The sequence below is a fragment of the Apium graveolens genome, chromosome 2 (genome assembly GCF_009905375.1).
Source record: "Apium graveolens cultivar Ventura chromosome 2, ASM990537v1, whole genome shotgun sequence".
NCBI classification, from domain to species: domain Eukaryota; kingdom Viridiplantae; phylum Streptophyta; class Magnoliopsida; order Apiales; family Apiaceae; genus Apium; species Apium graveolens.
The window spans coordinates 82,996,447-83,010,308 of record NC_133648.1 but is presented as its reverse complement, the minus strand read 5'-3'; the positions used below and the strand labels follow the sequence as shown (position 1 = coordinate 83,010,308).

General features: G+C 38.1%; 1 protein-coding gene across 1 annotated transcript; it reads left to right on the top strand.

Moving 5' to 3' along the window:
- Window positions 1–11,855: 11,855 nt before the first annotated feature.
- On the top strand, window positions 11,856–12,767 carry LOC141691006 (uncharacterized). Its single transcript, XM_074495759.1, has one exon. It carries the CDS (start codon window positions 11,856–11,858, stop codon window positions 12,765–12,767), a length of 912 nt encoding a protein of 303 aa, XP_074351860.1.
- Window positions 12,768–13,862: the final 1,095 nt, after the last annotated feature.

Here is a 13,862-nt window from a genome sequence, read left to right as displayed (position 1 = left end):
GACCCGAGAACCCCCTGCTAGATTATGACCACTGCCATGTTTATATAGCTCATGTTACGAGCTTCGTTTTGATATGTATTTCGTTCGATTCCGATGCACGGTTTAGGAGAAACGACCGTTTCAAGTAACGGCGTTTCGCGAACGAAACTTTTCCCCTCGCCTTACTTTGAAACATAGGTTAAAGACCAAAAAGGGTTAATTAATGCATGAAACATTTATGGTAAGTGTGTTAGGCAATTGGTAAGACACTCGCGAAGGAATCGCCTTAAAACTCGTAAAGGTTAAATTATTAAAAATGGTGGAGCCGAGGGTACTCGAGTGACTTAAGCAAATCAGTAAGCACAAAACAAGCGTTAGAGTCTAAGTTAGTTAAAGTATAGATTTACAAGTGACTTTGGTTTAATTCCAACTTGCTTGTTGTTTATAGGTTACCAGACTCGTCCCGAGCCTTTTATCACCCCAAGTCACTCAGGCAAGTTTTCTACCAGTTATAACTGTTGTTGTGATGTATATAGGTATTTGCATTATCTTGCGATAGATGCATGTTGGTTAATTAGCAAATGTTGCAATATATTGAAGCATGCTGCTATGGTATATATATATGCATGCCTGTTTCGTATTCTTTCCATATATAATTGTTGATTCAGTTGATAATACCTATGCTAGAGGATAGCGGTAATTTGCATATACCCTTAGTATAGGGACCCAAAGGTGAAAATATTTTCTAAAACCGGGAGTCGAGGATCCCGAGTAGATTTTGTATATATGGATATAAATATATATATATATATATACTTATATATATATATGGTCATAGTTTTCAAAACTATTAATCGAATAAGGTTTATTCGATAACTTTAACTTTATTTTATTATTGAATATTATTTCGAATATTATTCGAAGGCGTATGACTCCTTTATATTAAATGAATATTATTTTGAATATTCATTCGAGGACTTATGACTCCTTCTATTTTATTATCTGAATATTATTTGAATATTCATTCGAGGGATTATGACTCAGTTTATATTATTTAATGAATATTTTTGAATATTCATTTGAGGATCTATGACTCCGATTATTTGCTGAGATATATTCCTTATTTTATTAAAGAATAAGGTGTCAATAATCAAACTTATTTTCGATTATTCAAATAAAGATAGTACTTTCATATAAGTATATCTTTGGTTATTTAATACTCATTTCAAGTATAAGTTTTAATACTTCTACTTCAATTATTTTATAAAGATTATTCTTTATGGGAATATTATTTAAATAATAATATTCAGACATTTTCTAAATATTCTGGGGACTGATTTACTTCATTAAATCAGCTTCACTCCAAACATTCTTAAAAAGGTTTTGCGAGTCTTCAAAATGATTTTTAAAAGTTAGAGCGGATCCCAAAACTCATTTTTATATATATTTAAGATCCTCCTTTCGAAGGGGATTTAAATACTCGCTCAAAACCTGAGGGATCCGGCTCTGTGGTGTGTTTTATATTCGCAACAAGGTTGCTGTTTTGATAAATGAATTGATTACTTACCCAACACTCGGGAAGTAAAATTCTTGGAACAAGTTAATCCATTAACAGGCATCGCCTGGGAAATATCGGTGAGTTCTCCTTTCCAAATAGATACGACTTCTTGGTGGAGCCGTATCAACAAGTTTCTACTTGGGGAAAGTGGGGGCGAGCTTTACGTTTCAGAGTCATGGATTTCATCTGAACTAGGAGTGGCGTAAGTGGCCGAGTAGCGCCGGCCCAGCCTTATTATATTGGCCCAAATGGCCTGGAAGTTCCGCCAAGGCGGTCCATTCCTTAGGAGTTCAGTGTTCGGTTGACAAGTAAATCCGACAGGTTCTCCTCTACATGTAGAAAATGGTGGGGTTGTACCACTACGACTGATCATCGTAAGTGGTCTTCCTGGTGCGGCAAACTCCCGTAATGAGTTCATCATCCAATTGGATAATTTCTGCAACACTACCCAGAGCACTTCGATAGAAAGGCTACGGTTGGGCGATTGTTGAGTGTTGGCAGGGTCAAGTTTTCAAAATGATGTTTACATCAAATGAAGTATCTCGTAACTTCATTTTATTTTGATAATATTTTAAAGATTTAATCTATTCAAATCTTGTCTTATAGTCTCATCTATGTGATGAACTTTTGAAGCTAATTATAACTTGAACGGTGGTAGTTCAAGTAGTATTTGGGAAAGATATAAGTATATTGGAGTATCTTGTAACTTCATCTTTTAAACTTATATCTAGTAAATGATTATCTTATGCATGACAAAGATTTTCAGAAAAACGTTGAGACAAGGTTAGATATATGAGATCACCTTGTAACGATATTTTTATACAGTTATACACTGGGACTTTGTGTATATTATGCATGGAAGAGGACTTCCAATATTTTGAAAAGTATATATGTATATATATATATACTGAATATTTTGCGACTTCATCGCATTAAGATATCAACTTGGTTCATTTCTTTTGACCAAGACTTTCATGAGTACTAAGAGAAGGCTCATATACTATTAATCATTATACATATTATTTTGGTGGGCTTGCTGCTCACCCTTGCTTTCTTCTTTCATCACACAACAACAGATAGAAAGGATGAACAGGACCAAGCTCCCGATTCGCAAGCGATTAGGAGACGTTCCGCAGTTTTCTAGAAGTATTGATGCCGCCGTAGCTGAGGTAGGAGCTACCAATAGGCTAGGCTTTCAACTTCCAATGTACCAGATTTATGTATATTTATGAATTGTAATAATGGCAAAGAAATGTAAATTTATTCAGAAAACCTTTTAAGCTGTATTGGCAGATAATTGTGGAATAAAATGACTTGTAGTTATTTTTGGATGTTCATCTCTGAGACTATAACGTGTGGTGTGGGTGTTTATTGTGGGGTCACAGTACAGAGTAGTTGAGTAATTATTAAGATTTGGTGTTATTAAGGGAAATGGAACTCGTGACAACCCGGATCCCCGACCCCGGATTTGGGGGTGTTACAATCAATATCTAATAGCATGTATAAATCTCGTATTATTAAATCAACAAGTATGCAAGCATTTGAAAGAACTTGACATCAATGTAAATTAAATGTATTAAAGTGAGTATAAAAAAAGTGAGAAAACACATTTTAAAAGAAAGGTAGAAGAAAACAGAGAGAATGAGGAGTACCTGATAAAGAAGATGTTGTGCAAGAAATAAACTAGCAGATACACGTATATTTATTTTATTTACAAATTTGACGTAGTGCCCTCTTATTATGACGGTTAGTTATCACCCGCTATTTTTTAAATGACCCATATCTTATCTCTGAATAACGTGTTGTTGTTTTTTTTTAACAAGTAAAAATAGACATGTAAGCATATAAAATTATATGTAATTTTTTAAAGATATTTTGTAACATAAAGAAATGTATTATTCAAATATATATTTTTTAAGATCTTGCATAAGTATGTATATGGATCCACTCAATTTAATAAGTATTTATTTTTACAACTACAATTAACTTAATTTATATATATATATATATTTACAAAGAAAAATACTGGTTATTACAGAGATAGTTAGAAGAAATTGATGATATCAGCTTATAAACTATCAGAATTTATTATTAGCATTTGATATCAGAGTTTAGCAGAAGGTGACGTCATCAGCATTTGCTGATCAGTAAAAGACATTAGTATTTAGTCACTACAGCTAAAGACGAGGAGATATCAAAGATGGAAAGAGTTTGCGGAATTCAAGTTGGTGAAGGACTTTACTTCTAGTAGCAATCAAATTAAGGATATGTTTTGTGATTCCTTATTGTAATAGAATAGGATTTCTTATTTGATTATGTAACTATGCAGTATATAAGCACAGATTAGGTTAACACTTTATGTGTCGCGTATTGATATATCTTTTGTGTAACCTAGAAGCTCTCAAGGATATCTGTTCATCCTTTGAGAGATTACTTTGTAATCAGTTTTTATCAATCAATAGAAAAATGTTTGTCCTGTTGTGTGATTATTTCAATTTATCTGCATAAACTGTATCCACCCCTTCTCTACGGTTGTATCAAGGACCTAACATAGCAACACCCCCGAGGATTTATATATGAATATATACTTCCCCGAATATCTTGTGTTCGTTACTTTATTTTCCTAAACACTATTCACCTCAAGAATACATAACCATTAACCGAACACTAAATAATATATCTGCAAAAGATTCGAAAGAATTTTTTAATTTAGTGAGTATCATATTCAACCCCCCCCTTTCTACGATACTTCGGGACCTAATATTAGGCTTTCTTTTTTGATAGAATTGAGTAAGGTGATTTGTCATGGTTTTTGTTGATCAAATATTTGTTTTAAGTATAGCATGCAGTATTCACGGCTTCTTCCCAAAAACTTGTTGGCAGATTGGTATCTTGCAACATTGTTCTGACATCTTCAACTAGGGTTCTAGTTTTCCTCTCAACAATACCATTTTGTTGAGGTGTTCTTGCAGCTAAAAATTCTTGAACAATGCCTTTATCTTTGCAGAATTCACTCAATGCTGTATTTCTGAATTCTGTGCCATTATCACTTCTCAATCTCTTTACACAATTTTGATCTTCAGCCTGCTTTTCAACTTTCTTTATGTGCTCAATAATGATGTGTGGAGTTTCATCATTTGAATGCATAAAATCTAACCATTTATACCTTGAGTAGTCATCCACAATCACTAGTGCATATTTCTTTCTAGAAATAGATAAGACATTAACTAGTCCAAACAGGTCGATGTGAATAAGTTGCAATGGTGCACTTATGGAATTCACAATTTTGCTCTTGTGACTGGACCTCTTCATTTTGCCTTTTTGAGAAGCTTCACAAAATTCATCTTGTGCAAATTCCAAATTTGGCATGTCTCTTACTAATTCCTTTTTCACCAAGGTATTAATTGCTTTGTAATTCAGCTGAGCGAGTTTCTTGTGCCATAACTTGCTTTGCTCAATAGATGCCTTTGTATAGAAGCAACAAATTCCATTCTTCTTTACTGAACTTAGATCTACAACAAACAAGCTTCCTTTTTTTACTCCTTTTAGAGGAGTTTCACCAGTCTTTTTGCTGATAACTGAACAATCTTCTTTATCAAAATTCATCTTGAATCCCTTGTCAATAAATTGGCTGACACTTAGAAGATTTACTTCAAGTCCAGCAACTTGTGCTACATCATCTATGACAGCATTTCCTGAAACTAGGTTATCGTATCCCATTGTAAAACCTTTGTTGTTGTCTCCAAAAAGTCACCAATGGGCTAGCCATCTCCTCAAATTGTGATAACAGGGCCTTATCACCTGTCATATGTCTGGAGCATCCAGTGTCGGTGATCCATATGACCCTCTTCATCTTGCCCTGTACACAATGAGGATTAAGTGTGTTTACCTACCCAAGCAGTGTTGGGTACTTTCTTTTTTTCACTGAAGTAGCAGAAGTAAAATTTGATGATTCAAAAAGAATAGTGTTTATTGATTGATTTGCATTTTCATGTTTAGTTGTAGATTCAAGATTAGCTTTTTTGAGGTCTACTATCAGTTTATGACAGTTTGTCATCACTTTTATATTACAAGGAATGCAATCAAATTTATCACATAATGAATAGGGATCTTCAGCCAGTGCCTTATTATATTTGCAAGCTCCCAACTTTGGCTCACTAACAGTCGTTTTATAAAGGTGAGTTAGGTGATTTGTTGAGCCACATTTTTGACACTGTTTCTTGGGAGCATCTGCAACAAAAGCATAGTCGATTCTCTTCTTCACACCTATTTTTCCATTCCTGTTCTTTTTCTTTTTCCCATCATTCTCAGTTTTGACCTCCTTGGTTGGTGTCTTAATAACTTGAGTGATTATTGGCTTCTTTTCAGTTTCATTTATAAGAGTTGTTTCTGCATCTTTCTTTTTACTGCCTTCATCTGCAAGTTCTTTCTTGATGACGAACTCAACTTCAATAAAATTAACCTCACATGCCTTGAACACAGGTGCATTTACTTTTCTCAGCACACTTGGGACATCTTAATCTGCAATTTCTTTTCCTTTATCACCTTCATTTTTTTGGTTTCTGTTCAAAGCATCATAGTCCAAACCAATAGCTATATTATCACATGGTATGTTTTTCTCATGATATTGTCCAACCAACTGAGATGCACTCTTAAAGGACTTCAACTTTACTTCATTCTTTTCCGATTTTTCCCTCAGCACTGCTTCAATTTCACTTACAAACTTGAGATTGTTTTTCAGATATTCATTATCTTGCTTGACTATTTCAAGCTCAACAAGCTGTAACTCCAACTTTTGTTTTTCAATCTCAAGCTTCTCATTGATCTTTGACAGTCTACTAACTTCCTCAGTAGCTGCCACCATGCTTGTGTGGATGTGAAACATTTCTACACTCATCTTCTTAACAGTTTCTTTATATTGGTTTGTATTTAATCGGTTATAGTTAGAGTTGGTACCTCTGATTTTAATGAGGATGATTCTCCTTGCTCTAAATCCATGAGTGCATAATTTCCAAATTCTTCATTATCATCATCTTCATCAGTGTCATCCTAATTCTTGCCTTCAACTATGTAAGCCTTTCCCTGTTGTTTTCTCAAGAGAGCTTCATACTTTGCTTCCAACTCCAAGTAAGCTTTATCCTTCTTCACTTTCTTTGGCTTTATACACTCAGTTGCAAAGTGGCCCAACTCATCACAATTGTAGCACCTAATTTTTGATCTTTCAACAGATCCAGTTTTGTAGCGACCTTTGCCACCTGAGTTGAACTGAGTTTTTTCTTTCCAGCTGTTGCTATTTGAGGCTTGTCCCTTGTACTTAAAGTACTTTGGCTTTTTTGCCCTAATGTTAGAAAATTTTCTAGCAAGGTAAGTCATGGATTGATTCATCTCATCTAGTTCATCAAGGATGTAATATTCATCCTCTTCTAGCTTCAATAAGACTTATTTCTGGGGCTCCTTGTTCTTTTGCTCAACAACATGGGTGACTGGAGTTTGAGCTTCTTGTTCATCTTTAAGCATTGTACTGTCATTGGCCATCAAGGCACTAGATCCATCAATTACATGTCCTTAGTTTGCCTTCAATGACTTTCTCTATAACATCTCAAGCTCATATGTTATTAGAATCCCATATAAGACCTTAAGACCTCCAATGTCATTCTGCTCAAGTCTCTTCTTTCTCTAATAACAGATATCTTTTGTTCAAGATGGCCAGGAAGGGTAAGCAAAAAATTTAGGTTAACCTCCTTGGCATCATAATATTTATCATGTAGTTGCAAGTCATTAATCAATTTATTGAATTTTTCAAAAACTTCAGTAATTCCTTCTTTAGGTTTAGTCATGAAACCCTCATATTGTGACACCAAGATTCTCTTTTGGTTAGATCTAACTTCCTCTGTCCCCTCACACAGTATCTCAATCTTCTCCCAAATTAGTTTAGCAGAATCACAGTTCATAATGTTGTTGTACATTACATTATCAAGAGACTCAATTAATATGAGTTGTAAACTGCTATCCAGCGCAACCTTTTCCTTTTCAGGCTATGTGTAGGTTGAAGGGTCTTTAGGTGTATAATGTGCTGGTATGACCATATCTTCTTCTGTAAATTCAAAAATTCTTACCATAGGAATAAAATGTCCATTCTTGAGAATCTGAACATACATGGGATTGGCCATTCTTATGAACAACATCATTTTTTTTCATAGTGTGTAGTTGATCATGTCAAAAGCAGGTATCTTAATGCTTGTCAATTTCTGAGTACTCATTCTTCCAAGATACTAATATGTTTACTTTCAGATTTTTCTCTGATACCACTTGTTAGATATTGAATGCTATGAAATGTAACACATAGGTGGGGTGAATGTGTTTCTTGGATTTTTCTTGGTTTTAAGCATAATGAATTATGGTTTGAATAAAGCAGTTTAAGAAATGTAGATATTTTGTTTAACTGAATTCACACAAACACAATATATCAAAAACTCACTTAATTGTATTAATCAAGTTTGTCTTGCTACAAATTTGTGTTCTTAAGAAAATAAGTACTCAGCTCTGGCACCCATTGACTGCCGCTGTTAGAATACCACTAACTCTTATCTGGAGAGAATAAAAGAAAATTTAGATATGTTTGTTACTTGGAAACTAAAGACTCGTGCATGCTTTATAGACTAGCAGCACGTATTTACAAAACTTGCACTAAAATGTACTAAACTAAATTCTAAAGTAATACTGTCTATTTTCTTTTTCGGTATTAGCAAATATGTGCAAAATCTTGCAGATCAATGACCACCATTTGTCCAGTTAATCTTGGCCCTTTATCTTGTATTCTTCAAGCTGCTTTTGTAGACTTTCCAATTCAGTGAATGAATTGTTTGTTGACTGATAATCTTGGATCTTGAACTTGTCTGTATACTGAATTTGAGATAGTATGTCGAGATCTCCAATTGTTCTATAGAGAAGTGACATATCGATAAATATAATGACTTATTGATATCTCTGAGTTCTCTATAGGTATATTTGACTTGTCGAGGTCTCCAGTTTTCTATGTGTGAAATGACTTATCGATATCTCTGAGATCTCTACATGTAAAAGTGACTTGTCGATATCCCTAAGATCTTTATATACACCGTTTGACTTATCGATATCTTTGAGATCTCTATATGAGAAATTGACTTGTCGATATCTCCAATTCTTCACATCTTCATTTGATTTGTCGATATCTCTGAGATCTCTACATGTGGAAATAACTTGTCGATATCTCCAGTTCTCTATGTCTTCATTTGACTTGTCGATATCTCTGAGAGTTCTCTATAAGACATTTTGGACTTCTCTACAAGTCATTTTAGACTTCTTGAATGACTTCTCGATATACCTTGATCTGTGACTTGTCGATATCTTGACTTAGAACATTTTTCCTGGAACAACATTATTCAACTCCAAGCTTCTACATCTTTTCTCTGAGGGCATGATCATGACTTAATCTTCTTCCAGAGTTTATTCCTTAACTTGAAACTGTTCACAGAAAAATCCCCCAGTCTAATCTACTAAACACTTTTACAGACTCAAGGAATACTGATAGGGTATAAGAGACCCGGATAGGCGTCAACCTGGACTAAAGGAATACAGGCTCAACTAACCTACCAAGACCCCCCTCTCCCAGGCCCGGGTCTATCCTATTGCCCGGATCCGGATCCACCTGCATACCCGGATCTGGATCCACCTGCATACCCGGATCCAGATCGGGGCCAAGACAACCATGAGGGGGGTCTCAGCAAACACATGCACATCCCACAACCCGCCAAGCAAGGGTACGTGGGCACGTGACTATGACAGCTATCAATAACCAACGCACCAGACAAGCACGACACGTGTCAGAAGGCCGTTAGGACACTCTGGAGGTGGTCCTCCCCTGGACACGTGTAAGCAATCCCCCAAGTCAGGCATCCTCCGCTCCCAAGATCCAACGGCCCAGATTTAGAGGTAATTACCCCTAAACCCTACCTTGGGGCTATATATACCCCCAAGGCTGAAGGGTTTGGGGGTGGGAAAATATTCACCCTTGCAAACTCACACACTCTCATATATTCATAAACACACAGCAGCCATCACATATACACATCCATACACATACACACAGCAGCCTCTACATAAATATACATACCTTCATCTTCTCCAAAGCCTGTTCTTATTCTTACACCGGAGGCGCCGTGGGAGCCAAACCCCCCTTCCGGTGTTGTTTTGCAGGCGCCCAACCAACAGCTAAACCTCATCCGCGCACAGAAGGTCCAGGAACGCCGTCAGATGGAGCCGCCCGCTCACCGGAGTTATCATTTGGCGCTAGAAGGAGGGGCGCTCCATCCTTGGGTCTCGGTGCCCCTGGATTCATCTTCATCAGCAAACTTTTGAGAGAGTCCACTTTTAAACCTGTAAGAACACAAGCAACCAAACCCTTTATTGAATATGAATGTTCATTTTAGCGACATTTGTGTGAGCTCGTTACTTTAGGCCACGTTTGTGTGAGCCCGCTCTTGTTTGTTAAGTTTTGGTTGTTTAGGGTTTGATAATCTTGATAGTTTTGAAGCCTGGGGTTTGATAGTCTTGGTAATTTTAAAACCCAGAACTGTTTTAGCTTGCATATTTTCTTTTGTGTTCAAGAGCCTGCTGTTCTTGCTTAGCATTATTGTTAGCAAAACTCAGAAAGTTTGCTTGCTGTTATTCTGGATTTTTTTTGTAACATTCAAAAAAACAACCTCAGATCCACATTTGTAGCCTCAAATCTTGGTCAGTTGTTTGTACAATTGTGGTAATGGCAAGAGCAGGAAAAAGTACCGTTGGTAGGCCCTCCGCCAGTACACATATTCAGGATCAAGACCCCTCTCAAGTTCAAGAACCCGGAGGAGACAGGGAGACCTTCCAGGAGCAACCACTGATACAGCATACCCCGGTCAGGGAAGCTAGAAATGTCATAGAGCTCAATCAGTACAAGTACACCAATGTTCCAGTTGCAGAGGAGCATATGGCTAACTTAACAAGCCATGAACTTGCTGAAGCAATCAGGCTCTACAGAGATGAACAAGCCCGGGCTCAGATGGAATTTGAACAAGATGATGAGCAAGAAGAGTCTGGGGACTCTCAGCAATCCAGGAGATCTGTCTTCGACCGAATTGGGGTTAAGGCAAAAAAGAATTAAAAAGAGCCTAGTAAGAAGGAGATAGAAGCAACCAGAAAGAAAAAATTAGAAGAAATCAGAGAAAAGATAAGAAAGGAAGAAGAGGAAAAGCTGGAACAAAAAAATCAGAAAAGAATGCAGCTGGAGGAGGAGAGACTCCTAGCAAAAACAAGAGGCAAAAGAACTCGGAGGGACCCTACTCCCGAACTCATTTCTGATGACGAAGAGGAGGGTCAGAAAGATCTCAAAGACATGATTTACGAGCTCCAGAGAAAAATGGAGAAAGATTCCGGGTTGAAAGTTGGGGAGACCCTCACGCCCTTCAGTCACTCCTTAGAAGTCATCCCTCGACAGAAAAATCTCAAACATTACAACTTCGACTCTTTCGACGGATTGGGAGATCCGGAAGAGCACCTCAACTACTTTGAACAGATAGCTCAGATATACTATTACAATGATTTGACGAAATCCAGATTCTTCGCCTCGACCCTCAAAGGGGGGGCTCAAAGATGGTTCAGCAGAATCCCATCGAGAAGCATCAACTCCTGGAAAGAATTCAGAGGAGCCTTCCTTAGAAGATTCAGAGCCAACAAAACACATGAAATGCACATGTGCCACCTGGAGACAATCCGCCAGTATGACAACGAAGCACTCTCAGCCTATATGCGGAGGTTCCAGGAAGCCATCAACAAAGTTTTGAATCTCGATGAAAGGGAGGCTCTAAGCATATTTCGAAGAAACCTGGATCCAGAACACAACGAGAGGTATATTGTGGAGTTGATAAACAAAGAACCCCAAAGCCTGGCCGCGGTTTATTCTATGGCAGCCCGGTTCATAAAAGAAATAGACGTTCTCCAGGCGATGAGAATGACTCGGAATGGAGGAAACAGGAACAAATCTTCTGATGACCGACCGAAAGGGGGTTACCATCAGGAGAAAAAGTTCAAACAAAGCAACCAAACCCAGCAAACAAATGTTGTACAAAACACCCCAATATTCCAAAGATTGGGCCCTAAAACAGAATCCAAAAATGATCCCGGTCCACCTAGGTAGGCAAGGGAGCCTAGGCAAGAGCCAGAGTGGACACCACTAAACAGGACCCGGGAAGAGATACTGAAAGAAATCAAGGGAAATCCATTCTACTATCCTCCAAAACCAATGCAGACTCCACCAGAGAGCAGGCCTTACAACAGGCAGTGCGACTACCATGAAACCCATGGACACAAGACTGAAAATTGTCTCTCTTTAAAATACTTCATTGAAGATCAAGTCAAGAAAGGCAACCTGAATCAATACATCTCAAGGGAGAAAAATCAGAGAGAAGAAAGGCAAAGAAAAGGTAAGAATATGGTGAATGTGGTCCTGGGAGGTTCACACTCTCCCCCTAGGAGCCCGGGCTCAGGAGATGAGGTATTCTCCATTCAATCCTACCCGGAGATGATGATCTCATTCAGCAGCAAGGATTACGAAGGGGTCAACCCGAATCACAACGAAGCCTTGGTGGTAACACTTGATATCTTTGACAACGAAGTAAGAAGGATGTTGATTGATAATGGATCCTCAGTAGACATACTCTTCAAACATACTGTGGACAGGATGAAGCTTGGGAGCGTACGCTCCAATGAATGCCAAGAGGACCCTCTGTACGGGTTCGGAAACAACTTGGTCCCGATCCAAGGAACTTTATACTTACCAGTTATATTTGGATCGGGCTCAAACCAAGTTACCCATGTGATAAAGTTCTACGTGATCAATACTCCTTCATCCTACAACGGCATAATCGGGCGCTCAGCCTTGACTAGGATCCAAGCAATCACCTCCATATCACACTTGAAAATCAAATTCCCAACTCCTACCGGAGTAGGAGAAATCAAGGGAGACTATGAGGTAGCTGAAAGATGTTATAGCCAGGCTCTGGTAATGGCTGAAACTCATCAAGACAACAAGAGAAAGGCTGTGGTGCTCCGGAAACAGCAAAGTATTAAGAAACATCGCCCACACTCGAGGGATGATGCGAGAAAAGAAGTTCAGATCATAGAGTCCCTCTCAGACCCAAAAGCAACCAAATAAAGCTCAGAAGAGCAAAAAAGCAACCAAGTCACAGAAGGGATTGAATTGGGCCTAGGCCTTGGCCAAACCAACCCTAATGTGCAAGCAACCAACCCAGAAATGATTGAAGAAAGAAACAATAAAGAGATGACAGCCCAGGCTCAGTTTTATATGAAGAAGAATACAGAGGCTCGGATATAGCAGATGGTATCAAACATGGATCAATCAAAGATAGAGGCAGTCGTTGAAACGGAAACAATTCCGATCAATAAAATCAATCCTTCCAAAAAGATAAAGATAGGATCCGGGCTCGAGGCTAATTTCAGAAAAGACCTGGTTTCGCTACTCCAAGGGTACTCTGGCATATTTGCTTGGACACCAAGAGACATGCCCGGGTTGGATGAATCCATAGCGATGCATAGCTTGGACGTCAACCCAGAGAGGAAGCCAGTCAAGCAAAAGAGAAGAAATTTTGCCCCGGAAAGGCAGAAAGCAATCGATGAAGAAATTGAGAAACTACTAAAAGCTGGAATAATATGCGAAGTCAAGTACCCGGAATGGCTGGCAAATGTAGTGATGGTGAAAAAAGCAAACGGAAAATGGAGAATGTGTATCGATTACACAGACTTGAACAGTGCATGCCCCAAAGACCCCAACCCCTTGCCAAATATTGATCAATTGATCGATGCAACTTCTGGGCACGTAATGATAAGTTTCATGGACGCCTACTCGGGGTACAACCAGATAAAGATGAATCCCAAAGACATCCTAAAAACAGCCTTCATCACCCACAGGGCGGTCTATGCCTCTGTAATGCTGCCCTTCGGATTAACCAATGCGGGAACAACATATCAAAGAGTAATGAATAAAATCTTCAAAGACCAGATTGGAAGGAACCTAGAATCATATGTCGACGACATGATTGCAAAGTCTACAAGCATCCCCGGCACATAGGAGACCTGAGAGAATGCTTCGACTATTTGAGAAAATACTCACTCAGGCTCAATCTAGAAAAATGCACATTTGGAGTAGGGGCAGGAAAATTCCTTGGATTCATGATAAGCAACCGAGGAATTGAAGCCAGCCCAGAAAAGATAAAGGCAATCCAAGAGATGA

What these genes read in the sequence shown, in the direction of transcription:
- LOC141691006 (XM_074495759.1), top strand. Translation starts at nt 11,856, where the DNA reads ATGCAGACTCCACCAGAGAGCAGGCCTTACAACAGGCAGTGCGACTAC.